Source organism: Humulus lupulus, chromosome 2 (genome assembly GCF_963169125.1).
Source record: "Humulus lupulus chromosome 2, drHumLupu1.1, whole genome shotgun sequence".
Lineage (NCBI taxonomy): Eukaryota > Viridiplantae > Streptophyta > Magnoliopsida > Rosales > Cannabaceae > Humulus > Humulus lupulus.
In genome coordinates, this window is record NC_084794.1 from 57,699,689 (window position 1) to 57,726,591 (window position 26,903).

General features: G+C 34.0%; 1 protein-coding gene across 1 annotated transcript; it reads right to left on the reverse strand.

The window, feature by feature from the left end:
• Positions 1-6,195: 6,195 nt before the first annotated feature.
• Positions 6,196-6,957, reverse strand: LOC133814291 (flocculation protein FLO11-like). Its single transcript, XM_062247275.1, has one exon. The coding sequence runs from the start codon at positions 6,955-6,957 to the stop codon at positions 6,196-6,198; it is 762 nt and encodes a 253-aa protein (XP_062103259.1).
• Between the last annotated feature and the right edge of the window lie 19,946 nt (positions 6,958-26,903).

Consider the following 26,903-nt stretch of genomic DNA (forward strand, 5'->3'; position numbering starts at 1 on the left):
TATAACATGCTTTATTTTTCTTAAAATTTCTAGGTTTGATTAAATTTCTCAAAACATTATTTTATTTAGCTTAAAAAAATAAAATATGTGACAATTTCATTTATTATTCTCAAATTACAAAGAATTAACAAAAAGCTTGGAATCTAATTAAAATACTTATGATTAATATGTTTCTTTAGAAAAATCAAATTTAATGTTGGTTAATTGTGTTACATAAATGATGTGAGAAAAATAAAGAAAAATCATAACTTATCAAAATATGCATTCATACCATATTAAAATACCATTTTTATTATTACCATAATTTAGGGTATTAATTTTATTTCAAATACTCATCAAATTCATTTTATTGAAACACTTCACTTTTTTTTTTTACAAAAATTTCTGCAACCATTTTTATCTTTAAAAATCACCATATTCAATTTAAAACCTAATTTTTTTCTAAAAATACAATAAAAATTCTGTAGGTACTTATTTGAGTAAAATATCATTTTATTGTGACTTAAAATGCCCTTTTTAATTTCATAAATTAACATAACATAAGAATGAGTCGCTCCACAATCAATTAAGACTCTACACATTGTACCAGATATAGGTAGCTGACTTGTAACCACGGTGTTGCTATTGGCCACTTCATTCTGAGTTAAGGCAAAGACTCTTGCTGGCACCAGATTGTTATTGTTATTCTGTCCCGCCTACCATTGTGGTCAATTCTTTCTCAAGTGTCCTGCCTGGCTGCACTTGAAGCATTTGTTGGAACCGGCCTGACATTCTCCTGGGTGTCTCTTCGTGCATTTAGGGCAAGTTGGATACTCGACTCGGTTGCCTTGTTGGTTCCCACGGTTCTGGTCATTTAAGCGGTTATTGCGGTTGCTATGGTTCTGAGAGTTGTGGTTGTTGCTGTTCGTGACTGGAGGTGTAGGTCTTTTATCAACCAAACTATTCTGCCCTTCGTTAGCCTTTCTCTTGTTGCTCTCATGGAAGTTCTTGTTGCGGTGGTTCTCTGTTCTAGCGGCATTATCCTTCCATATCCGCTCCTCCAAATATTCAGCCTCAAGAGCTCTATCCAATACCTCTGCATAACTGACCACTTCAGCTCTGGTCATCCTAACATCCCTCGTGATCATCGGTTTGAGTCCCCTTACAAACCTCTGGACTTGCAATGCATCAGTCGGCACCACTTCAGGGGGAAAATTTGGCCAATCGATCGAACTTCTGTGCATAGTCAGTGACTGAAAGATTCCCCTGTACCAGAGTTATAAATTCTTCAACCTTAGTTGCTAGCATAGCTGGACTGTAATACTTCTTACTGAATGCATGGACAAGCTCCGCCCAAGTCATGGTATTTGGATCACGGGTCTGTTTAGTCACGTCCCACCAAATCCGTGCATCCATCTTAAGTAGATAAACTGTGGGAAACCCTTTGGCGATCATCTAACTCCATATGATCAAAAATAACTTCAACAGACCTTAACCAATCTTCTGCCACCATTGGATCAGCTTTCCATTCAAACATCGGTGGGGGTTGTTTCCTGAAACGTTCATATACTGGTTCGAACCCATAGCGTACTAGTAGTGGTGCGGGCAGTGGTACTGGCGGCTGAGGTTGCGCCACTGGTATTTGAGGTATCTAGTGTGTTTGGGATGTCTGTGGTGCTTGTCTAGCTTGTGCTAGTTACTCATCTCTTCGTCTCAACTGTTCTCTTAACCTTGCTACCTCTGCAGCCAGGTCCACAGATGGCGCTGCTGGAGCTGCAGGTTGAACGGATGATACTTCAATGTCAGGGGTGGCTGTAGTTTCAAACCTTGTGGAGGCACCCTTTCCTCTGCCTCTACCTCTTACCCTTCCTCCTCTTCCTCTGGTTGACATGATGAAGTTCTAAGGCAATCACATGAAAAATCATAAGGAAGGAACATTGCATATTGATGGATATTTGTAAATCATGCATTCACATCACATCACTTAAAATTTGCAATAAAATACCCATGGCATTCAATCATGTTCAAATTATTCCAAAGTTAATAATCCCAAAAATGTTTTAAATCAATCAAAACATAAATCCTTTAAGGTCTTAGAAAATTATTATTATTCCATCTTATTTATTGGCACCCCCATGCGACGATTACGAAATGGACTCTAGTCCTCGACGGTGGACTCGTCCTCTGAATCGTAATCAAAGACGTTTTCAGGTATGTGGAAATAGCTGGGAGCGCTCGCCATTATCTCCATCATCGCGGTCAGACGCAGTATAGCTTGCAGTACTACCTCAACTGTCGATTCTCCTTCCACGTCATGAACCGTCTCTAAACGCTTCTCTATTTCGCTATCATCCGTCTTTACTAATACCAGCTCCTGACGACTAAGGTCATATCTTACCAGAAAGTCGCGAATCGTATACTCCATGGTGCTAGACTCCATGTCATCTAGAACAACGTCATTCCATGATTGATGTAACTGTCGGAGAGCCTCCGGGTACATCGACAAAGCTTCACTCATCACCCAGAATTGTTCCATGGGCTAAAGCAAGGTTCCCCTCTTATTCATTATTCCTTGGATACGATCGCAGACCTCCTTTGTCGTCTTCAAGACCGCCATGCGCCAATCATAAGGATCCTCGTCGAGCTCGACTCTCAGAATCGCGCGAATCTCCTTAAGCAATTGTTTCTTTGTCGTTCTCAACACAGGAGGCATTTTTTACTACTACAGTTAACTATAGAAAATTAAAAAATAAAAGCAATTGAGAACACATAAGCAAATACTTATGACGCGGTGAGGTCAGATTTTCTCGTCTTTAGCGTGTATGGGGGGTTCCTTGGAAACATGGACGACCGTCTCTGATACCATTTGTAAAGAACGCCCTAAACTAATACTTAATAAAACATTCACATAACATTGTTTCATAAAAGAAAACCACTTATTATAAAGGTCTCAGTGGGGACTTTCTTAAAACCATGCAAGTTGGTCCCATTAGTTTTAAAAAGAAAACATGAGTTTTTATGCAAAGTTCAAAAGAAAACAAATCCTATAATCAAGTCCCACTAATAATTTAGAAAAGTCTCTTAAAACATAACATAATTAAAATGGCGTCCTAAAGTGATCGTTTTTCCGTCCATAGGATGCCCCATGCCATACACCCCACGACGATAGAACTCCTCACGTCACCATGCGTGCCACGGAAAAACCTATTTGCTACCTAGAAGGGAAAGTAAGGGGGTGAGCTAAAAGCCCAGTAAGGAAGTACAAACAATAAGCAAGTAAGGACACAACAAATACAAACATTATTGTTCATCTTAAACATCATGGCATCATCTTTTCATAACATTATCGTAACATAAACATCATAGCATATCATAACATTATCGTAACATAACATCATAGCATATCATAACATTGTCGTAACATAACATCATAGCATATCATAACATTATCGTAACATATATTCATATCACATTCATACAATATTCCTTGTGAACATGACCCGCTAACTTGTCCATGTCACCCTTTGAGGTAAACAAGAGTCTCTGGTCCTTGAATAACCTCGGCGCGTCCACCCTAGGAGTTACGTCTTTATATCATTAGTAACTCGGGTTACGTCTTTATATCCTTAGCAACCTATTTGATGTGTCGCGTTCATCACGCTAACATCCATTCATAAACATATCATACTCATACAAGCAACATATCATCACATTATGGCATTCATAATTCATAATAATTCATTCATACTACTGTCTTACCATTCATAGCATAAAATCATAGAATCTATCTAACTTCCTTACCTCGGGTCCGAGCTAAGAAATTTCACAACCTCTCAACGAGCCTATACCATAACCAAAACAACATTTCTTAGGTTCATAAAATTACTATTTTTCCCTTTCATACAACTCATGTGTGCATGGGCCATGCACACACATAATAAGAGTTACACATTGAAATTCCCTTATTTGAATTAAATTAATTGGTTAATTCAAATAATTAATCCAAGGATGTATGTAAAAACATGTTTTAACAGATTGCGGAAATGTTTAAACAGATGTATGATATGTGTAAACAGAATTACTTAATCAGAAACGTAAAAATAAAGGACACACGAATTTTTACGTGGTATCAACAACCTTTGCAGGTTGTTACTAATCCACGGGGCCACGCCCAGAGAATGAAGTTTATTAGATAAGAATTATTCAAATTACAATCACCAATTGACTTATACAATCTTAAAGACTCCCTCTTTAAATTTTCGCAATCCCAGCAATTTGACACTTCTTAATAACACTTCCAAATGACTCAGAAACTTGAACTCCCTTCAACTTCTGGTCCGTGCACTAATCATCCCGAAGAGTGACTCACACTACAAGCTTCTCCCGAAGCTTTTAAACAAGGTGTCCTTGAGAGTTTTACCTGCAAAACAGTTAACAAAACATATGCAAGAAAAACAGAAAACAAAACACAAAGAGCTCTAGAACAAAAGCTCTTTGCACATGAAAAATGACACTTCAACAAAATATGAAATCAATCTCTGAAGTGATGACCTAATCATCTAGGTCAGAAGCTTTTATAGAGAAACAAAAGCATAAATAAAGAATATTCACCATTGATTACTTGATGCACAAGATAATTCTAAATAAGGTAAATATCCACCTGTTTTGACAGAACCGGATTCTGCTGGAACAAAAGATACCCAGACTTTCCTAACCGAGACAAAAAGAATAAATGACAAGAATATTTCCAAGATAATTCCAGATTTATTCTATATACGGAAAGAGACATTTACAGCAGAGAATATTACACAATAAACAGGATTTAATCAATAAATACAATAATAATTTTGACTAAAACCAAAAATGCCAATAAACTAAAAATAGAAACAAATCCCTCAAAACTGGGATTTTACAATCTCCCCCTTTGGCACTTTGGAAGGAAAAATTAATATAACACTCCTGCAAGAAAAACAAGTTAGTGATTACCAAATAAAACTCCCCCTGCGAAAAAGCACAAGTAAGCACAAGTAATCAAAAACAAGTAATCATAAAAAACTCCCCCTCAAAAAGTAGAGGGTCCAGAGTTTGATGTTCACAAAAAAAACTTAATAAAAAACAAACCAGGATTGCTTCTCCCCCTATTTGTCTGTCAAAGTACCAAAGAAAAAATATAAAAGACCCCAAAAGACCAATGTTGTATGGCAAAATAAACAAATAAAATAAAAACAGTGGTCAAGAATTTGAAGCACGGGTGGCAAGCATCAGTAGGTCTTGAATGGACTGCTGGATGATAGCAAACTTTGTGTGAAGATCAGCCATACTAGAACGAAGGAACGCTAATTCTGTAGCCACAGCAGGTGAAACTGTTGGGACAGAATCAGGGGGCAGGTCCTCAGATATGAAATTGAGGGACTGAGGCTTCACTTTCTTGGCGCTTGTTGCTTCGCCAGTCTCATTTGAAGGGCCACCTGATCGGAATGAAACGGCAGTAGTGGCTAGGACCAAGTCTTCGGTCTCCAGTTTGATGTCATTATTCTGCATGCTAAGAATTTTATAAATGAGATGGGGAAAGGGAAAATTAAGAGACTTACGATTACCCCTGCGGAAACCAACAATTTGATCAAAAATGTGTTTCGCCAGATCAACTTCTATGCCTGTGCCAACTTTATAGAGGAATGCGGCCAGGTCAAAAGAAATGGTGTTAGTGTGAGATGTAGGCTACCAGTTGGAAGTGGCAAACTTGTGGAACACAGCATACATATTTTTCAGGTTGGTGACCAGCAGAACAGTGTTGGGGGACCACTCCATGCGTTGTCCCACGAGCTCGGACAACACTTCATCGCGATCAAGTGTTTCAGCAGCTTGGTCTTCAACAGTTGCAATCGGAATTTGGAGTGCGATTGCAATATCTTTAGGAGTGAAGGAGTACCATTGTCCGCGGACATAAACCTTTTCGAAGTGAGGGGACTTTGGATCAAGCACATCATGGGTAAGATTGGCATAAAACTCCTTCACAACACGCTCCACATAGCTAGAAAGCTTCACCAGGGACCCAACCCACTCACGGGTTTGAAGCAAGATGAGAACTCCGAAGGACCAATGATCACTAAGAACAAAATTCCTCTCGGGAAGGAACTTACGATGGGCATACAACATCATATCTCGTTCATTATCATTATAACAGAAGGAATAAGAGTGAGGTTGAAATTTTACCACTCACTTAGTAAGAGGAGTACCAGACCGAGAGATGGGTTTCTTGCCTTTTCCCTTGGATGAGGGTTTTGTTACCACAGAACTGGGAACAGCGGCGACAGGGCTTGAGACTGTGTCCACATCTGGATCAGACGATGCAACATCTTCCTCTTCCCTTGGCTCAGAGTCGGTGGCTGATTCTTCAGGTTCCTGAGACAGCTCTTTGTCAGAGGCCACTTTCTCTGGGATATCTTCTGTGGATTCTTCAGCCACTGTTTCCTCTTCTTCATCTGCCTCAGAAGTGGACGGTGATGGTGGGTTTTCCTTGAGACGTTTCTTGACCGAGGATAAAGGAGAGACAGTCGAATCGGAGGGCGTTTTCCTCTTCAAAAAACCTTTGGCATTCGTCTTCGGTGGGAGAGACGACTTCTTTCGTGGAGAGGGTTCGACAGACCCTTTTTCGGATGCCCTAGTCTTTTTGGTTGGAGCATTCTGAGAAGAAGGAATAACAGATTCCTTTACGGTCACCACCCCTTTAGGAGGTGGTGACGACACAGGGACAGCAGCATCAACATCGGGGAACACCAGAGGGGTCGCCGTGAGAACCGGAGTTGTCTGCTTACGCGGCTTCATATTGGGTTTTGTCCCCGCAGATGAACTAGGCGTCGAGACGGACTTGGGAAGAGCAGAGGCAGACGGCACGGCTGTGCTGACAGGTGTTTTAGACAGAGGATTTGAGAGATTGGTTGGAGTTTTCTTTGAGTGTGCTCCTCTGGTCCTCACCATGGTATCTGTAACTAAAAAAAAAGACAAGAAATAACAGCCAAGAAGATGAAGAAGAGTTAGAGAAATCGTGTGAGAGAGACAAGAGGAAGAAACCCTTATATAAAGGACCAAACCCAATGTGATCTTTCCATTACTCAAAATGGACGGTTAATTGCCCAAAAATCTGTCACATCTCTCTGAAATAACTGCTCAAATCTGATAAGGAAGAGATGTTTCCTTTTTCAAAAAAATTTCTTATTAAGACCAAATATCCTCATCATGGCACACGATCTCCTTGCTCCCTTCCTTTACAATTTTCTTTCCCTTTTTATTTCAAAATTACAACAATAGAGGAACACAAAAGGAAACCGAATTTAATGGTGAAGATCATGACACAATAAGAGAGATCAAACCCTAGCCATACGATTTCAAAAAAAAAGGAAACCACATCAAAGACTTTAAGCAACACAATATTCTCAATTAATTCACGTGAGATGCCAAGAATAAAAAAAACTTGAATAACATTGTATATTGAAAAGAAACTCATCAAAGCAATATTCACAAAACCAAGATTCGGTCAAGACAATTCCCCCATATTTCCTTTTCCCCCTTTTTTTTTATTTTCTTTTTTTTTTATTTTTTAAATTTAATAGAATAAAACTAAACAACAAATACAACTTGAATTATGGGCACGTGACAAACAATCTGAACAATCAATGAGAGAATCATGTGTGTATGAGAACCTTAAAATAAAAAACCTTGTGAAGATGAAGTCTTGAGCAATACCTGAACACAAATCAAGCACAATCCAGTTACTAAGCATATTTCAAAATGAATCAAACACTATGTGAACATTTATTATAAATTTTTCTTTTTCCTTTTTTTTTTAAAATTCGGTGAATCACAACTTCAAGCATATGTGTGTGAGAGTGTAGCAAGGGAACATTGCCCAATTTGACAGAAAGTCTCTTTCTAAATTTTGTACCCTATGAAGACGCTCTCACACTTACCCTAGTGGTAGCCCTTTTCTATGGTAGAGTATCCTCTTTATAACTCTGAATTACAAAGTTCCAACTTACTCAAAGATGGCTTTCACACACTAGGAAGGTAGCTCTATTCATTCATAGGAGCCTGAAATTGTGAAACACTAAACACCACTGTCACATAAAACAATGCTTGATTCACAGAAATATACTACGAAGGGATTGCTATTTGATTTTACTCTAGGCATGCAAATCAGGAATTCATACAACACAGGATAATTTATTATAAGTCATACACACAGATTCTCAAAATGTTTGAACAGATTCTAAGCTCGTGCCAACAACCAAGAACCAATACTTTAAACAAGACAAACTCCCAAGGATTTTCTGAGGGAGTCAAACCTAACCGAATCCAAGGCCTTGGTGAAAATATCTGCAAGTTGTTTTTCAGTTTCAATATACTCAAGCACAAGAGTTTTATTCTCAACTAATTCTCTTATGAAATGGTGTCGAATATCAATGTGCTTAGTCCTAGAGTGTTGTACCGGATTTTTTGAAATGTTGATAGCACTTGTGTTATCACAAAAAACAGTTAAGGTGTCAAGATCAAACCCATAGTCTTTCAGCATTTGTTTCATCCATAAGAGTTGAGCACAACAACTTCCAGCAGCAATGTATTCTGCCTCAGCAGTGGAGAGGGAGATCGAGTTTTGTTTTTTGCTGTGCCATGACACCAAATTGTTCCCTAGATAGAAACATCCCCCACTAGTACTCTTTCGATCATCGGTGTTGCCAGCCCAATCTGCATCACTAAAACACACAAGAGTGGGATTAGTTTCTTTGGTGTACCAAAGCCCATAATCAGTTGTTCCATGAACATATCTAATTATTCTTTTCACAGCCTTCACATGAGATTCCATTGGATTTCCTTGGTACCTGGCACACACACCAACACTATAACACAAGTCAGGTCTACTAGCAGTGAGATAAAGCAAACTACCAATCATACTCCTATAGAGTGTAGGATCAACTTTGACACCATTCTCATCTTTTGTGAGTTTAGTTGTGGTGCTCATTGGTGTTTTTGCAAATTTTGAGCTTTCAAGACCAAATTTCTTGACCAAATTCTTTGCATATTTGCTTTGACTCACACAAGTGCCTTCCTCCATTTGCTTTACCTGCAGACCTAGAAAAAACGTTAGTTCACCCACCATACTCATTTCAAATTCGTCTTTCATTTGTTCCACAAACTTTTTCACTTCTGACTCAGAGGTAGAGCCAAAAACAATGTCATCCACATAGATTTGAGCAATTATGATAATTGAATCAACAGTCTTGATGAACAATGTTTTGTCAACTCCTCCCCTTTTGTACCCATGTGACACCAAGAAATTTGTAAGTTTCTCATACCATGCCCTTGGTGCCTGCTTGAGCCCATAAAGAGCTTTGTCTAGCTTGTAGACATGGTCTGGTGCATGAGGGTCTTCAAACCCTTTAGGTTGTTCAACATAGACCTCCTCATTTAAAACACCATTCAAGAATGCGGATTTCACATCCATTTGAAACAACCTGAAACCAATCAAACAAGCAATAGAGAGTAACAAACGTATAGATTCCAGTCTTGCAACTGGGGCAAATGTTTCATCAAAATCTATCCCTTCCACTTGTGTGTATCCTTGTGCCATCAACCTTGCCTTATTTCTTATGATAGTACCAAATTCATCAGATTTATTTTTAAAAATCCATTTAGTACCAATAATATTTGTGTCAAGTGGACGGGGCACAAGATTCCACACTTTATTTCTGAAAAATTGCTCTAATTCTTCCTGCATAGCCTCAATCCAATTAGCATTAGTTAATGCCTCTTTCACAATTTTAGGCTCAAAATTGGATAAAAAACAAGCAAAACGATAAACATTACTAAACCTCTTTCGTGTCACCATGCTGTCTTTAGGATCCCCCAGAATTAAATCTGATGGATGGTTCAGTTTGACTCTGCTAGAAGGTTCTTTTCGAATCTCATCAGATATAATACCTGGAAACCTTTTTTCTGTCTGTTCAGTATCTGTGTCATCAGACTCAGAATCTGTGGATACAGATGTTCCTGAGGTTCCCACAGCATGGTCATGAACAGGTTCACCATCAACTTGCTCATCGGATTCGTCCACAAACCTGTCAATTTCTTCTTCTGTAGAAAATTCAGAGAAATCTCGAACATCATCAATAACAACATTAATTGACTCCATAACAGTTTGGGTTCTCATGTTATACATACGATAAGCCTTACTATTAGTGGAGTACCCAAGAAATACACCCTCATCACTTTTGTTATCAAATTTTCCCAGATGTTCTCTATCCCTCAAAATGTAACAAGCACATCCAAACACATGAAAATAAGCAACACTTGGTTTTTTACCTTTCCAAAATTCATATGAGGTTTTAGAGGTACCTGGACGAAGAAAGACACGATTTATGATATAGCAAGCAGTACTAATGGCTTCAGCCCATAGCCTCTTAGTTAGTTTCTTGCTATTCAACATTACCCTAGCCATTTCTTGCAGGGTACGATTCTTCCTTTCCACTATGCCATTCTGTTGAGGCGTTTTAGGAGCTGAGAACTCATGAGTTATACCTGCAGCCTTACAAAATTCATCATAGACCGAGTTCTCAAACTCCTTCCCATGATCTCTACGTATGCGCAAATTTTTTCCAATTGTGCAATCTTTTTCAACCTGCAACTTAGTACACAAGGTTTTAAACGCATCAAACGTATCTGATTTTTCCCTTAAGAATTCAACCCATGTGTATCTAGAAAAATCATCCACACACACAAATATATACCTCTTACCATTCAAGCTTTCAACTTGAATTGGACCCATTAGATCCATGTGAAGCAACTCTAGCACTTTCGAAGTATTAATGTCAGAGACACTTTTATGAGTGCTTTTTAGTTGCTTACCAAGTTGGCATTCTTTGCACTTGCCTTCAGTTTCCTTACCCAAACTAGGTAAGCCACGAACAATCCCTGCATGAGACAACTTTTTCAACAGTTTAAATTTTATATGCCCAAGTTTGGCATGCCACACATCAGTATTGTTACCTAAGGCAGAATAACACATGAAAGAGGGTAACATGGTATAACAATTGTCTCTAGACCTGTACCCTTCAAGAATTTCCTCACCATCTTGATTTACCACAACACAATTTTCTTTATCAAAGTTGACCATGAAGCCTTGGTCACAAATTTGGCTAATGCTAAGGAGATTAGCCTTAAGTCCTTCAACAAGTAAAATTCCTTTAATTCTAGGTAACCCATCAAAATCAAGAGTACCTATTCCAAGAACATTACCTTCAATACCATTACCAAACGTGACTGATCCACAATGCATAGGTCTTATGTCAGTGAGAATTGTCTTGTTACCTGTCATATGTCTAGAACAACCACTGTCAAAATACCATAAGTAAGACGAAGGAAGTCTATCATCACAAATTCCAGCAAAACATTTTTTCTTTTCAATCCAAACATTTTTTTGATTTAGATTTTTCACTTTCATGTTTTCTTTGAAATAATTCGATTTTTCAAAGTATTTGTTTTTAGCGAAATTCATGAGAGTGAAACATCTTGGTCTAATATGTCCCTTTCTCCCACAGAAGTGACATGTGGGAATAAACACAGTATTCTTACCTTTGTTCTTACGACCAGTGAACCTTTTTTCTATAACAACAGGTTTGTTTTCTGTTGAGTCAGACACTATACCTGTGGGAGCAGAACTTTCAGGTGCCAATAACCCTGCAGAAACAAACATAGTTTTTTGCACTTTTTGAGAACTTGAGGCTCCAAGTCCTATGTGCCCTTGTTGACCTGCATTCTGAATTTCCTCAAAAACAGTAGATCCAGGGTTAAGCATTCTAACATTCTTATTGAGATTCTCAAGATCTTTTGTCAATTTGCTTATTTCATTAATTTTCGAATTAATATCATTTTCAAGCAATTCATTTTGATCAACAAGTATTTTAATCTCAGCAGAAAGTTCTTTGTTCTTACTAACCAATGATCGATTCTCAGAACACAATTTCTCCCATGATTCATACAATTTTTTGTATGCTTCTCCTAGAGACTCATCATTTAGATCAGATTCATCACTATCCGAGCTTTCACCTTTGGTACAATTGTTTAGGTACACCATTTTGGCCTCTCTCAATGTTGACTCAGAAACGCTGGTTGTGAACGCAACGTTCTCTTTTTCCTCTTCACTGTTATCTGAGTCTTCGTCACTCCATGTAACGATCATACCTTTCTTGTTCTTTTTGAGAGTGTTTGCACATTCAGCCTGGATGTGCCCAAAACCTTCACATTCCCTGCACTGAATACCCTTTTTGTTAGAGAAAGAGGGTTTAGAGTAAGAGAAATTACCTCTAGGAGCCTTTCCAATGGTTTGCCTATTCCCAATCTTTTTCATGTATTTTTGAAATTTTTTTGAGAGCAAAGCCATTTCATTATCACCGTCTCCCTCATCAGGAGTCTCCATCTCTGTGCTTTTGAAAGCAATCGTTTTTTCTTTTTCTTTTGATGGGTTAGGTTTGTCCTTTTGACGAATCTTTTGGTTAAGCTCAAAAGTTCGTAGTGATCCCATCAACTCTTCCACCTTCATGTTGCTGAAATCTTTTGCCTCTTCCATTGCTGTGAGCTTCACATTAAACCTGTCAGGTAGAACTCTAACAATTTTCCTAACAAGTACAGAATCATCAAGTTTCCACCCAAGGCAAAATATTCATTAGCAATATCAGAAAGTCTTTCATAGAATTCAGTTAAAGTCTCAGAATCAGACATTCTGAGATCATCAAACCTAGTTTGAAGCATAATGAATCGAGATCTCTTGACATCAGCTGTTCCTTCAAATTGAGTTTGAAGGATTGTCCAGGCTTCTTTAGCAGAGGTGCAAGTGGAAACAAGCTTTATAAAACTTTCTCCAACACCATTGAATATGGCGTGAAGAGCTTTATTATTATAGCTAGATAATTTTTCTTCTTCTGTGTCCCAAACAAGTTCAGATTTTACAATTGTGCTTCCATCTTCACCTTTTTCAGTAGGAGGTGACCACCCAGACAAAATTGCTCTCCATGCTTTCTCATCTTGAGCTTTTATGAAGGCTCTCATCCTAACTTTCCAATATGGATAGTTTGAGTCATTTAGCAATGGAGGTCGAGACACCGAACTACCTTCTGCAAAGAAAGACATTTCACACAAAACAAATCAAACGGAAAAATAACCACAAGATCTCACTAAGAGTTTAGTGAACCGCTCTGATACAAATTGAAATTCCCTTATTTGGATTAAATTAATTGGTTAATTAAAATAATTAATCCAAGGATGTATGTAAAAACATGTTTTAACAGATTGTGGAAATGTTTAAACAGATGTATGATATGTGTAAACAGAATTACTTAATCAGAAACGTAAAAATAAAGGACACACTAATTTTTACGTGGTATCAACAACCTTTGCAGGTTGTTACTAATCCACGGGGCCACGCCCAGAGAATGAAGTTTATTAGATAAGAATTATTCAAATTACAATCACCAATTGACTTATACAATCTTAAAGACTCCCTCTTTAAATTGTCACAATCCCAGCAATTTGACACTTCCTAATAACACTTCCAAATGACTCAGAAACTTGAACTCCCTTCAACTTCTGGTCCGTGCACTAATCATCCCGAAGAGTGACTCACACTACAAGCTTCTCCCGAAGCTTTTAAACAAGGTGTCCTTGAGAGTTTTACCTGCAAAACAGTTAACAAAACATATGCAAGAAAAACAGAAAACAAAACACAAAGAGCTCTAGAACAAAAGCTCTTTGCACATGAAAAACGACACTTCAACAAAATATGAAATCAATCTCTGAAGTGATGACCTAATCGTCTAGGTCAAAAGCTTTTATAGAGAAACAAAAGCATAAATAAAGAATATTCACCATTGATTACTTGATGCACAAGATAATTCTAAATAAGGTAAATATCCACCTGTTTTGACAGAACCGGATTCTGCTGGAACAAAAGATACCCAGACTTTCCTAACCGAGACAAAAAGAATAAATGACAAGAATATTTCCAAGATAATTCCAGATTTATTCTATATACGGAAAGAGACATTTACATCAGAGAATATTACACAATAAACAGGATTTAATCAATAAATACAATAATAATTTTGACAAAAACCAAAAATGCCCATAAACTAAAAATAGAAACAAATCCTTCAATACTGGGATTTTACACACATGACATGCAATTATTCTTAACTACACATAAAGCCATAAAAGAATAATGCTCATTTTACCTATTTTACATGCATGATCTTTCTATAAAAACCACATGGTTGAATAATAGACATAATTTTGGACGTAAAAGTGGATTTGCATGTAACATGCATACGTGGGAACATTGCGTAATTGTGACGTTTTAAAATTAATAGACTTATAACATGCTTTATTTTTCTTAAAATTTCTAGGTTTGATTAAATTTCTCAAAACATTATTTTATTTTATAAAATAATTTTAGTTAGCTTAGAAAAATAAAATATGTGACAATTTCATTTATTATTATCAAATTACAAAAAATTAACAAAAAGCTTGGAATTTAATTAAAATACCTATGATTAATATGTTTCTTTAGAAAAATCAAATTTAATGTTGGTTAATTGTGTTACATAAATGATGTGAGAAGAATAAAGAAAAATCATAACTTATCAAAATATGCATTCATACCATATTAAAAAACCATTTTAATATTACCATAATTTAGGGTAATAATTTTATTTCAAATACTCATCAAATTCATTTTATTGAAACACTTCACTTTTTTTTTTACAAAAATTCCAGCAACCATTTTTATCTTTAAAAATCACCATATTCAATTTAAAACCTCATTTTTTTTTTCTAAAAATACAATAAAAATTCTGTAGGTATTTATTTGAGTAAAATATCATTTTATTGTGACTTAAAATACCCTTTTTAATTTCATAAAATTAACATAACATCAAGGACATTACTTATGCATGCGAATCATTTTTTTAATCAAACTTTTACCCAATTATTTACAAAAATCAGCAAGCTTAATTTCTCATGAAATTCATCGTTGATCTAAAAAATTTTACATAAAATTATGCATGTCCAAAATCTCATCATGCTCTTATTATATACATAATTCTAAGATTATTATTAACATATTCACATGCAATCTTATAAAATCTCATGTTTCTATTCCATTGAATCTACACATGAAATCCAACAAAACATTAACAATAACAATAGCAAAACACCATATTTCATACATGCCTTAATAATAATCCTAACATGTTTCTATCATTTTTCCTTTTATGCATATCATGATTCATTGGTACATAAAATCATAGACATATTATCATATTTTTACAATAATCATTATTTCAAAACATACAAGAAAACAAACATGATTGAACTTTTTACCCCTAGGCCTAAACATTTAAGATCCACCATAAAACATCACAAAAATTCTCATCTACCTTCACATAAAACCTAGTATGCATCTATCATCATTTTTGCATATTTTACATAAATCAATGTTCTAAAATAATCATAGCAACATAAACATAAAATATAATCCTCATATAAATCCCAACAAATCTATTTTCCTCAATCATTCCCATGAGCCCTTTTAACAAAAGATATTTCTTAAAAATACAAATCATAATCACCTCATCACCAACCTACAATAATCAAACCATTAACACCACCATAAACAACCTCAAAGATAAACCCATCAAAACTAATATATAGGCTAAGAAAAACCATTACCTCTCTTAATTGTTGAATCAAGAACACTCTAGCAAGAAAACCTTTTCACCTATCACTACTACAAAAAAGGCTTTTCTCTGCGGTTTTTTTACTTAATACAGTGCGGTTTTCGAGAGTACTGAAAAACGCAGTGTATTCGACCGCAGAGAAAAGTGGTATGCCAACCGCGGAGAAAGAACATCTTTCTCTGCGGTTGTAATAAGTCAACCGCAGAGAAAGATGTACTTTTCTCCGCGATTTTTTTAAAACAACCACTGAGAAAGAAAGACTTTTCTTTGCGGTTTTATTGAAAAAACCGCAGAGAAAAGTATTGTAATTTTTCAAAACTTTGACGAAGCATAACTTTGTGCTCAATTCTCCGTTTTTGGTGTTTTTTTTAACTTTGGTATTTTTTCGAGATCTATCTAGCTGCATACAAAGAAAACTTGAAAACCTGAAGAAAAAAAAATAAAATTTTCAGGTTTTGTCACCGAAAAATCTGAAGAAAAAAAATTCAGCAACCAAATTAATGATTTATGAAAAACATCTCAAAATTTTGATTTCTATTTGTCTATTTCACACAAAATAAACTCTAAAAATAATGATGAAAAAAACAAAAAAATATACAAACAAAGATATATAGATCATTAACTATTTTGAAGCTCAAGAACACAATGTATGCCCAAAAATACAGTGAAAATGGACAATTTTTCGACCAAATCTTAACCATTTTTACTACCAAAAACCTGAAAATAGACAAATATCAAGCATCTACTTCAGTTTTTAACTAAGATTTAGCTAAAAATGATGAAAAAAAATAGTAACATTAAGGTTGAAAGACATACCGCCACTGTTGAAGAAATTTTTCGCGAAATGAAGTAGGTTTACGAACCTTGTGGGGAAGAATGAGTTTATATATAGGTCTGGAACCTTTTCTCCACGGTTTTCTGAGAAATAAAGACTTTTCTCTGCGGTTTTATTGAAAAAACCGCAGAGAAAAGTATTGTAATTTTTCAAAACTTTTACCAAGCATAACTTTATGCTCGGTTGTCCGTTTTGATTGTTTTTTTTTAACTTTGATATTTTTTCGAGATCTATCCAAAGAAAAGACTATTTTCTTTGAATAGATCTCGAAAAAATATTAAAGTTAAAAAAAAAATACCCAAAATGGACAATCGAGCACAAAGTTATGCTTGGTAAAAGTTTTGAAAAATTACAATACTTTTCTCTGCGGTTTTTTCAATAAAACTGCAGAGAAAAGTCTTTATTTCTCTGCGATTTTCTTAAAAAATTGCGGAGAAAAGTAGTGCAACTTTTCTATGCGTTTTCTTTAAGAAAACCGTAGAGAAAAAGTTTTCACTTCCCACTTTTCCTACTTTACATTGCGTTTTTTTTAAAAACCGCAGTAACAAAGTTCCTAAGTGTCCTTCAATCCTTTTCTCTGCGCTTTTTATTTTAGATTGAAAAAAAAGCGCAGAGAAACGCTATATTTTTAGTAGTGTATAGAGGATTTCCAAACACCATACATCCAAAGAAAGAAACCACAAAATCAACCTTAGATTAGAGATGAGGAGAAGATCCAAATGCACATATGTGAAACACTAATAGATAGATTCTTCCCTTGGGTTCGAAACCCTCTTCTTCTTCTCCTTCTCTTTCTTTTCTTCGTCCTTTCTTCTTCTTCTCTCTAGAAATGGCAGCCCTTCACGCCACTCCCTCTCTCTCTAACCTCTCTATATGTCACGGCCAAATGGCCTATTTTCTTCATAATCCCCATTTTTAATTCCCATTTCCATAAAGCCATCACCAAAAGGAAATGGTAAGTTTCCTTTCTTCTCTATTTTCTTTTATGATAATTGATTGGAATAATGGTGATTTCCCCAAATTGATTATCCTTATCCAATCTAGTATTATTCTCCTTAAAAAAAATTGAAAAAAATATCAACCAATCCCACAATTTGCTACACGCCACTTACTTGCCCCTTTTTGTATTTTTTTTTTTCTTTCTTTCTTTCATTTAAATTAAATCAATCAATTAAATATAACATTTGGTAATTTAAAATGTGTATAAAATCCACACATGTGCACCTTATTACCATGTACTTGCACACACTAAATCACTAGGGTGCATCACTGTCTACCATGCACCTTAATGCATTCAACCAAATCTCACATAATTACACCAATTGTCACACTTATTTAAAATGTAACACTAATAGTAAAATAAACATGTTACACAATTATTCACTTATTAGAATAAATAACCAAACAAACAATTAATAAATTTAAATTCAAAAGATTATACCAATCAATTCTAACAATTAAATAAAATAACAAACAATCAAATAAAACAAACAACAACTAAATAAAATAAAAAACATTTAAATAAAACAATTCATCACACTTAACATTTAAATAAAATAAATCATAAAATTTTAGTAATTCAAAAAAGAAAATTTTGGTGCACTACATAAAGATCCATGAGCTAAGCAAGAACCCTTCTCTTTTCTTCAACATCGTAAGTAAGAAAATGTATCTACTTTTAGTTTTCTTTGAATTTGCACAGTTGCATGTTTTCTTCTCCTCATTTTAATTTTCTCGATTTTCCTTGGTAAAACTTCATAGCATTTAAGTTATGTTTTCTCGATTTACCATATATATATGTATTGTTACTTAAAAGATTAATACAAACATAAAACAAAAATTACAGGAAGACTTGCCAATCTCTACATAATAAATAAGTAGAGAAAGACACATCTTTAAATTGAGATGTTTTTCTCATGAATGTTACACTTGCTTGTTTTAGTGCAGTTGCTTGGTGTGGTAAGCTGAATGCCATAGCTTGTGCATCAGAAACTTGTGCAAGAATTATTAATTCCAAGGTTAGCATAATGAGTTCCTTTTCTTGCATTTTCTCTCCTTTTCTTGCATTTTCTTAGTCGATTAGTCTGAGGCCATATTCAAGGCGTATATTATAGAGTTCATAAGACATGTACAGTCATCTCTTGAGAAGTTAGAAATCTCAAATTTAAGATTTTAATTTATTATAATGCACTTAGTATTTTTTATTTCATAATTGGTTTTCAAGTATTATGTATGTAGGAAAAAAACATTGATAAGTTTTCTTATCAGATAATTATGATCCTCTTCTCACATAATTGTAACATTAATTTCTTGCTAATCATTTGAGCTAGTTGGTTGTGTTTTCTCTATACTCTTTCGCTATATAAATTAAATAATTCATGGTTAGATTGTATAAATAAATAAATAAATCAATTTGAGCATGATAATAACTATATGGCATACCACATGTTTGATAAAAATTTCAAGTAAAACACACATGTTAATCCATGAAACTCATTCTATGTCTCTGTTCATGTAATTTTTATTTTGATCTTATAAGCATGTTGTTCTTTCAATATGAGATAATTGTGACATGACTTTTTGATTTATTGGGTTCTCTACACAAGTTTTTAAATTTCTTTAGGACTCTTGCAGAAATTCAGAAAAGAAGACAAGCAACCTTAGGGAACTGAGGCATTTATAAAGGGATCTCATATTTTCAACTCAGCTAGGTTTGGTTCATTTGGCTATTTTTTCACTTTCAAGGTATTCATTATTGTAGAAAATATGCTCAAGATAAAACAAACTGTCATGGATTTATCATTTCCCTTATTTGTATTGATAATAAATCTGAATTTTTTCTTGCTTTTAAATTGGAATTCAAACTATTTTTTGTTTTTTGTTCTTTATATGTGTGTTGTGTGTGCTTTTCTTTTTATTGTTGGTTTTATTTCAAACTGTTGCATTATTGTTGGCCTTTGCTATTAGTTTTTCTGCTGCTTTTGCTGCCTCTTGTCGTTGTACTTAAGAGCTTTGTTGTTCTTTTTCTTTTGTGAGCTCTAGTTTCCAAGAACTCTATAGTGGGTTTGGATAGTTTCTTGGTTGTAGGAGTTGTAATTTTTTTAATGATGACTCCTAATTAAAGGTTGGATGATGTTGATAGTTTATTAATTGGTATGTAATTTTGCTTTCATTTTAGTGGCTTCATTGGAAGGAAACTTTATTTACAACAGCTTGCAAGAGGTATGTTCTCTATTATTTTTGTTAAAATATTTTGCAAATGTTAGAGGAGTTTGAATATCTTAGATATTCATCCATAGTGAAGTAGGTCCTGAGATTATTATTATTGTATGTTGCGGTGATAACGGAAGGTTGAGAACTTGTGTGTTTTAGTGAAGTAGGTTCTGAGAAATTTGTGTGCTGCGGTGAGATAAGGAACAAAACTTGTGTGTTGTTTGAATATTTTGAATTGATAATGGTAGATGGTTGGTTAATAAATATGGCTAGAATGTTTTCTGATTTTATATAGAATCGAGGCGTTTTCCTCAACTAAGGCGAAACGCAGGTATAGTATTTTAGTCCTAAGTCGAGTCTTTTAAACCCTAAAATTTATCAAAACAAAACAAATTTTGGAAGAAAAAAAGAGGTACCATTAAAACCTCACTCAGCACCTTGGTGACAATGAAATGTCAAAAGTGAATATGATAGGAAGGTAATATAACATAACGAAATTGTTTATTACATTTTGATTAATACCTAATTACCCAATATTTTTTTTTACAAACAACAATTATTAAGTACTTAAAAGAAACTAAACCTCAGACTATGTGGAACTGTGGAAGCAAATCACATAAGTAACTTTCAGAGCTATCTTTCTTGAGTTCTTTTAAGTATCTAATATTAAACATACAAAACATTATTTCTTTAGTGGAGAGCTACCATACTTTTGAAATATGAATTTAAGAGGAAAATCTTCCCATGTGTACTTGAGCTAAGCAGCCACAAACAAAGTAAAGATATCAATAATGTGTAGGCCATAATATTTCTGTAAGAGTCTTCTCATAAAGAAAAAAAATGGCCGGTGCATTGTTTGATGGTAGAGGATTAGTTAGAGTGTTGTGTTATTAAGACCTGTCCAATCCTATCTAACCATCTAATAGTATTAGATAAGTAATACCTCGTTTGGCCACAAAAGCAATGGATGACATTGCTGGTGCGACAAAGGTAGGTGCTACGATATGGATATCTGCTGAAAAACATAAGATTTAAGTTTTCTTGGCCAAATGAGAAGATAACATTCTGAGAATACATATGCTCCAAACTAGCATTTCTAATCAAATATATCAAAATATTTTTATGAACATATTACAGTAAAATCCATATTATTCTAATCTTTCACATATGTGAGGTTAATGATGAATTTTACACTCTCAATCAAATTATTAAACTCAATAATAATTATTTTTGAAAAAAAAAAGTTCACTTTCTCTTTCAAGATAAAACTAGTTTTGTTCAAATATCAGATAAATTATTTTCTTTTTGGTTGATTATATAGTCAAATATATACTAGTAGTCATGGTATTATTAACAACACCAAGAATTAATAAAACAAAAGAAAGATATTCTTCAATAGGTAATTAAGTTATTTTCATATTGTAACAATGGATAATATCTATTGAGAGAAGAGAAACCTCATAGATTTTGAGCATTGAATGAAAAAAGCAGAGTAACTATTTGTAACAAAGGATGGTAATCTCAACTTGTTGTTCCTGGTATTGATTCAAATCTCCACAAGATACAACTTCATGTCTTAATATGATTTAAAATGAAAACAGAATATGAGAAATATCTTCATATATAAAAGTCCATTTTGTAGTAACCTCTTTAACTTTTTTTTTTTTTTTTGTGGCAACCTCTTTTGCATTTTTTTTTTTAGAAAACCTTATTTTCTTTTGTTTTTGCATAAATACAACTCGACCTCAACAACCTTTTGGGTCCCATTTTCATGGACAAGTTCTACTCCCAATGATGAATTTGCCATTCTTCTCACTCTACAAGAAAGTTAAAAAAAAAACAAAAACAAATCACTACCCATTAAAGCTAAACCTCTCTTCTTTTCATTTTTTTTATAAAAATGAACAAAAACAAGTGGAACAAATGAATAAACCATTAAACCAACTCAGCTTAAATTCGTTTCTCAAATCCAAAATCAAAATCAAAATCACGTAATTCATAGCTCAAATTCACAAATATTCATATCAAAATTAGAGCAGCCATAACCATTTAAAATCATTATCTTCTCTTCCAATCTTATTGATACATAATAGGACATGTCATTATCTGCTATACCAAGGGTTGCTTACTTATCTCATTATATGCTAGAATTCTGCTTATTGAAGGCTTTTTTCATTATTTATAGGCTGTTTTTTGTCAACAAAATGTAGAGATATATTATTCAATACCAATTTCATTTGACTTGCCACAAAAGTCACAGCCTCTTTCTACACAAGTAAAACTAATGAGTGAGGTTTTCCTATATGAATTCTTCTCTACAAAGTGGTTGTACATGTGAAACTAACAATGCTACAGATTCAATTACTCAAACCAAATTCTTTTTAGATTGCTGAGAGAAAACATATCATCATTTGTGAGATGTTTTATATATTTTTAACCAAACTACCTCAGAGTGAACAATGTTCCATATTTATGTGCATATATATACATATGTATACACAAACAATGCAAGTTGTGATCAATCTAATTTGTACAAGAAAACTTTTTGATAGTCTTCTAGAACTTTACATCATTTTTTTTTCATGTATATCACAATTAGATTATGAAATGTGACTATAGTTTTGCCAAGGCAACAAAGTTTGTTTTTTAGAAATAGCCAAAAGATGAGATTTGTAACTTTATTTCAGCAACTGCTTAAGTCAAGCAAAGAAAGAATGTTTGATACTTGGGAATTCGAGGACTAGGGATGGTAGTGGTCTCAAGTTTATGTGTATTTATATTCAAGAACCTTGAAAAGATATGTAAAATAGATATATCTTTTGTATTGAAATGAATGGTATAGACTATATACAGGAAATTTGCTAGATGGGGTCTAGTGAGGCATAGTCCTTGTGCAATCACATGATACAATTACAATTAGATGTGTTAGGCATGTCCCATATCCACAAGGACACACACATAACCCTTGCGTGAATGTTTTCTAGTTGAGTTCACATTTTAAATCAAAGTTCAAGAAGGTTAATAATCTCAACTCAAGTAATTAGGTCATTATTCATTAAAAGGAAATTATTTCATCAAAATATACCATAAGTGAATGAAACAGTACTAGAATTGTTTAGAATATATAACTTTAAGTGAAGTGTAGTAAACTTCGGAAAGTAATGGAAGAGAAAGTGAACACACAACTCTCAAAATTAGTGGCTAGATCATTTTCTATACCATTTTCTTCTTCTCACAAAAGAAGAAGAAAAATAAAAAAGAGCCAAAACTGTCTATGCTAATTTCTAGATTGTAATGGATTTGTAGATCACAATTCATTCAAGAGTGAAGTAAGATCAACAAAGAAGTCTTCTCTAAAAGGGATTGTTAGGCCACCCATTGGATGGTTAGCAATTCTTTAAATGAAGGTTGTTTAAGCAATGAAATGGGAACAACATATCTCCTCTTTCGGCTCTCTCCAACATAAACAATAAAGAAGCCTTTATGAACATCTAGAGACGTCGAAGACAAACTTGATTTCTTACCATCCAAGGCCAAACCGAATATTTTTGTGGAAAGAGGTTCAAAATCAAGAATGTCTAGAAAGACAATATAGGAATAGTTTGCTTGTAGAGAATGTGATGAGAGTTTTGGTTCTTGTTTGTTTTCTATAGATATAGTGAATTGAAGCAATTTGTTTAGAAACATCACATGGTTATTTCTTTCAGGGTCATCTAAAGTGAATTTGATGTATTTGAAACAAGGTTACTTGGAATGGAGAATGTTACAACGTACCTACATTTGGACTACGTTAATAAGTATCTTGTTCATTAGGAAACATGGTTGAGACTTTGAAGTCTAACCCTACTTTATTTACCCCTTGTGATAAGAAGTGGTTTCCCTTATGCATATTTCTTATTTCCCCTTTGAAAAATAAGGAAAATTCTCTTCTTCTTTTTTGAAATAATTTATGTTGTACCATTATTTTGGATGCTTTCTTTGCTGAAATGGGTTTAAAAGAATTATGTGTCTGAGTCCTTAAAATTCTTCCATGTTCTCAATTTTTGATCTTAATACATGATGCCTTCTAGTTTCTTAGCCATGTGTAAAGAATCTATGATTTTTTGGATGAGCATCTTGTCAAGTCTCTTTCCTTTTCTTTTAAATACCGTGTTATTAAATGCTTTTAATTTGTCTCATTCATAGAAATACATTTATCTTTGACTTCTATCGTTGTACTTAGTTTATGCTTTGTACTCTTTGGGGTGTTTCATATATAATCTCAACAGAACAATACCTTCACTCTATTGTGACATTTTAATCTAGTTGATTAGCTTATGGAAACTAGGTCTGCAGGATTTTGAGAAACCTTTAATTGTTCAGAAGTGAAATCTACAATAAAAAAGGAAAATTCATTACTCTTGTTATTTGGAACTTTATATTTGATCTAATTCTAGTTCATGTGTCTATGCTATTGGGTTTTCTTTATAAATTAGTTGTTGTATTGTATATATATATTTATATGTTTGGTTGGTGTATCATTTGCATTTTCATTTCATAATCATAAAGTGTTTGAGCTAACTTTTCTAATGAGTATTTTACCAAGCATAAATCTTCAATCTTTCATGCCTATGTGTTGTAGTTAGTGTAATTGCATTGCCAGCTTATAAAGTTGTAATGAGGTTATTAACTTTCTTTCTTTTTCTACTCTTTTAGTTTACTATTAACTCTAAGTTTAAGAATTAATTATTTAAACTCTTGTGTAGGTAAGCAAACCAACCTCACAACAAAGACAAGTACACAATGGAATGGATGATGAATTCGAGGGTGGAGCATAAAGTATCTTGTTGTGTTTCTATTTTTTACTTTTGAAGCAAAAGATGTGCAAGACTATAGAATTTTATTCTGTATGCTTTCAAACTTGTAGAGTCCAAGAACTTTACTTAGCTAGTTAGATAGTAGTATTATAGTATTTATAGTATTATCTTTATAACTGTGGATTTTTGGTTCAAAGCGGGAATTATTTGGACACTCATAGTAGTACTTGTAGATTTTCTAAGTTTAACCTATAGTTTAAGAATATTAATTTTAACCTAAGGTTTGATTAATATGACTGATATTAAGGATAATATTTATTATACAATAAGGTTTAGATAAGAACCAATAGGATTTTAAGCACATGTTATGTATGGGTGATTAAGGATTAAGTATTTTGAGGATTAAATTTAATAAGGGTAAAGTTTGAATGCTCTAAGGTCAGTCAGCAGCTTTGAATACGTTTGAGGGCTTAGTCAAGGCTGTTTACTCAATTTGAATTAAGCTAAAAATGTGTAATTTCGTGTTTAAATAATCAGCGTGTGCCGATATATCGCAGCTATAGGGGGCGATATATCGCAGCACGTAGATACGGAAAACACGAAACGATGCACGACTGCCTCGGGCATACTGGCCCAGGCGATATATCGCCTACAGGGGGCAATATATCGCCCCTCTCAGCTTATTTTGAAAGTTTTTGAATTCTTTTTCCATTCAACCATTCAACCTTTTGATAAGTCCAGCACCTTTTTGAACGAGTCTTCAGCCTCTGCTGAACAATTCTTCAAATTATTTTCACCTAAAAAGACATTATTTTTATTTGAATGAAATTAAGATCCTTTCATTCCTAAACTCTATAAATAGGACCTAGTACCCAGCCATTATTCATCTTTTGCTCTAAGTTCAGAGGCTGCAAGTTGCTAGGTGAGTGTGAGAGTGTAAACACTTGGGTTGGGAATCATAAGCTTGATCATCACAAGTTTATCAAACACTTGGGGAAGTAAGGTTTTATAGTATTTTGGTTCGAGGTTTAGATTGATCTTACAAGTCTTCAAGGTAACCCAAACTCTAGTTCATTTCTGTACCTTTTCTTTAAAAGTTCTCATAGTCTTCTACTTATTCTAACCTTATTCTTATTTTGGTTAGGAAATCTAAGATCTCGCACATAAGTTTTTGGTAAGTATTTTTCTCAATGGTTTAGTCCTTCCATTCCTTTCATTTCTCTTCTTCTCTATACTCACTCTTTTTCAAATGGTTCTTAGGAGTGTTCCAAAGTCCCACCTCTGTCCTCTTATCCCGGTATTTTGGTAAGGAAAATAGGATAGAATCTATATGTTATATGCTTATGTTATCTTATGTTTCTTATGTTATGATAAGTGTTATGATATGTATGTTTGTAGGCTTGGGCATATGACCCATATGACTAACAAGCCCCAAATAGATTATGGGCATATGACCTGCTTAGCTAGTAGGACCCCACTAATCTAATGGCCATATGACTTGTTTAGTCTATGGGACCCCAAGTAATAATGGCCATTATAATATGTGTATGATATAAGTGTTATGTTAAGTTTTTATGTTTCTTGTGAAATTTATGTATATGAACTATGTGGTAGATTTTCCTTGCTGGGCATTAGGCCCATTCCTTTTTGTTTATATGTGCAGGAAAATAGCTATAGTGGTGGTAAGGTTCGTGGATGCTTGGGGATTGTGTATCGGTGATGAACGGATTCAAGGAGTCGAGAGTTCGATTTTCGAGGACGTAGTCTTTTATTTATGGTTTATGTGTAATTTTTCCGCACTTGCTATGTAACTCCTTTTTATTTTAAATATTGTTTTGTTTTTAAAACAATGGGATCCCATATCCTACTTGACATTTTATGTAAGTAACTCTTATTTTTACAAGTTTCCTAATAAAGTTATGGTATTTTCGCAATTTAAGTTTTATTAAAGATTAGTATGTATAGTTTCGTTAATGGTCCAAAAGTCTAGAGTAGTTGGGTCATTACAAAACTCAAGTTAGAACTAAGAACTTTTGAAGTGGACAGTGTCATGGTTTGAAGTAGTTCGTCTTCAAATGTAATAATTCTCATGGTTTATCATATATATTGAATATTTTAGATTTTCTGATCTATTTAATATTACACTTGTGAACAATTGTGATTTATTTTAATCAAAATACAATAATAAAAACTTTTTACAACAATTAAAAATACATACTACAAAATATCAAAATGTTATTACTAAAAGAATTTACAATAATTATGGTTGTTTTGTATAATATATTATATTTGGGACAA

Bases quoted from the DNA above. Each gene is read 5' to 3' on its own strand.
- LOC133814291 (XM_062247275.1), bottom strand. From the start codon at position 6,957: ATGGTGAGGACCAGAGGAGCACACTCAAAGAAAACTCCAACCAATCTC.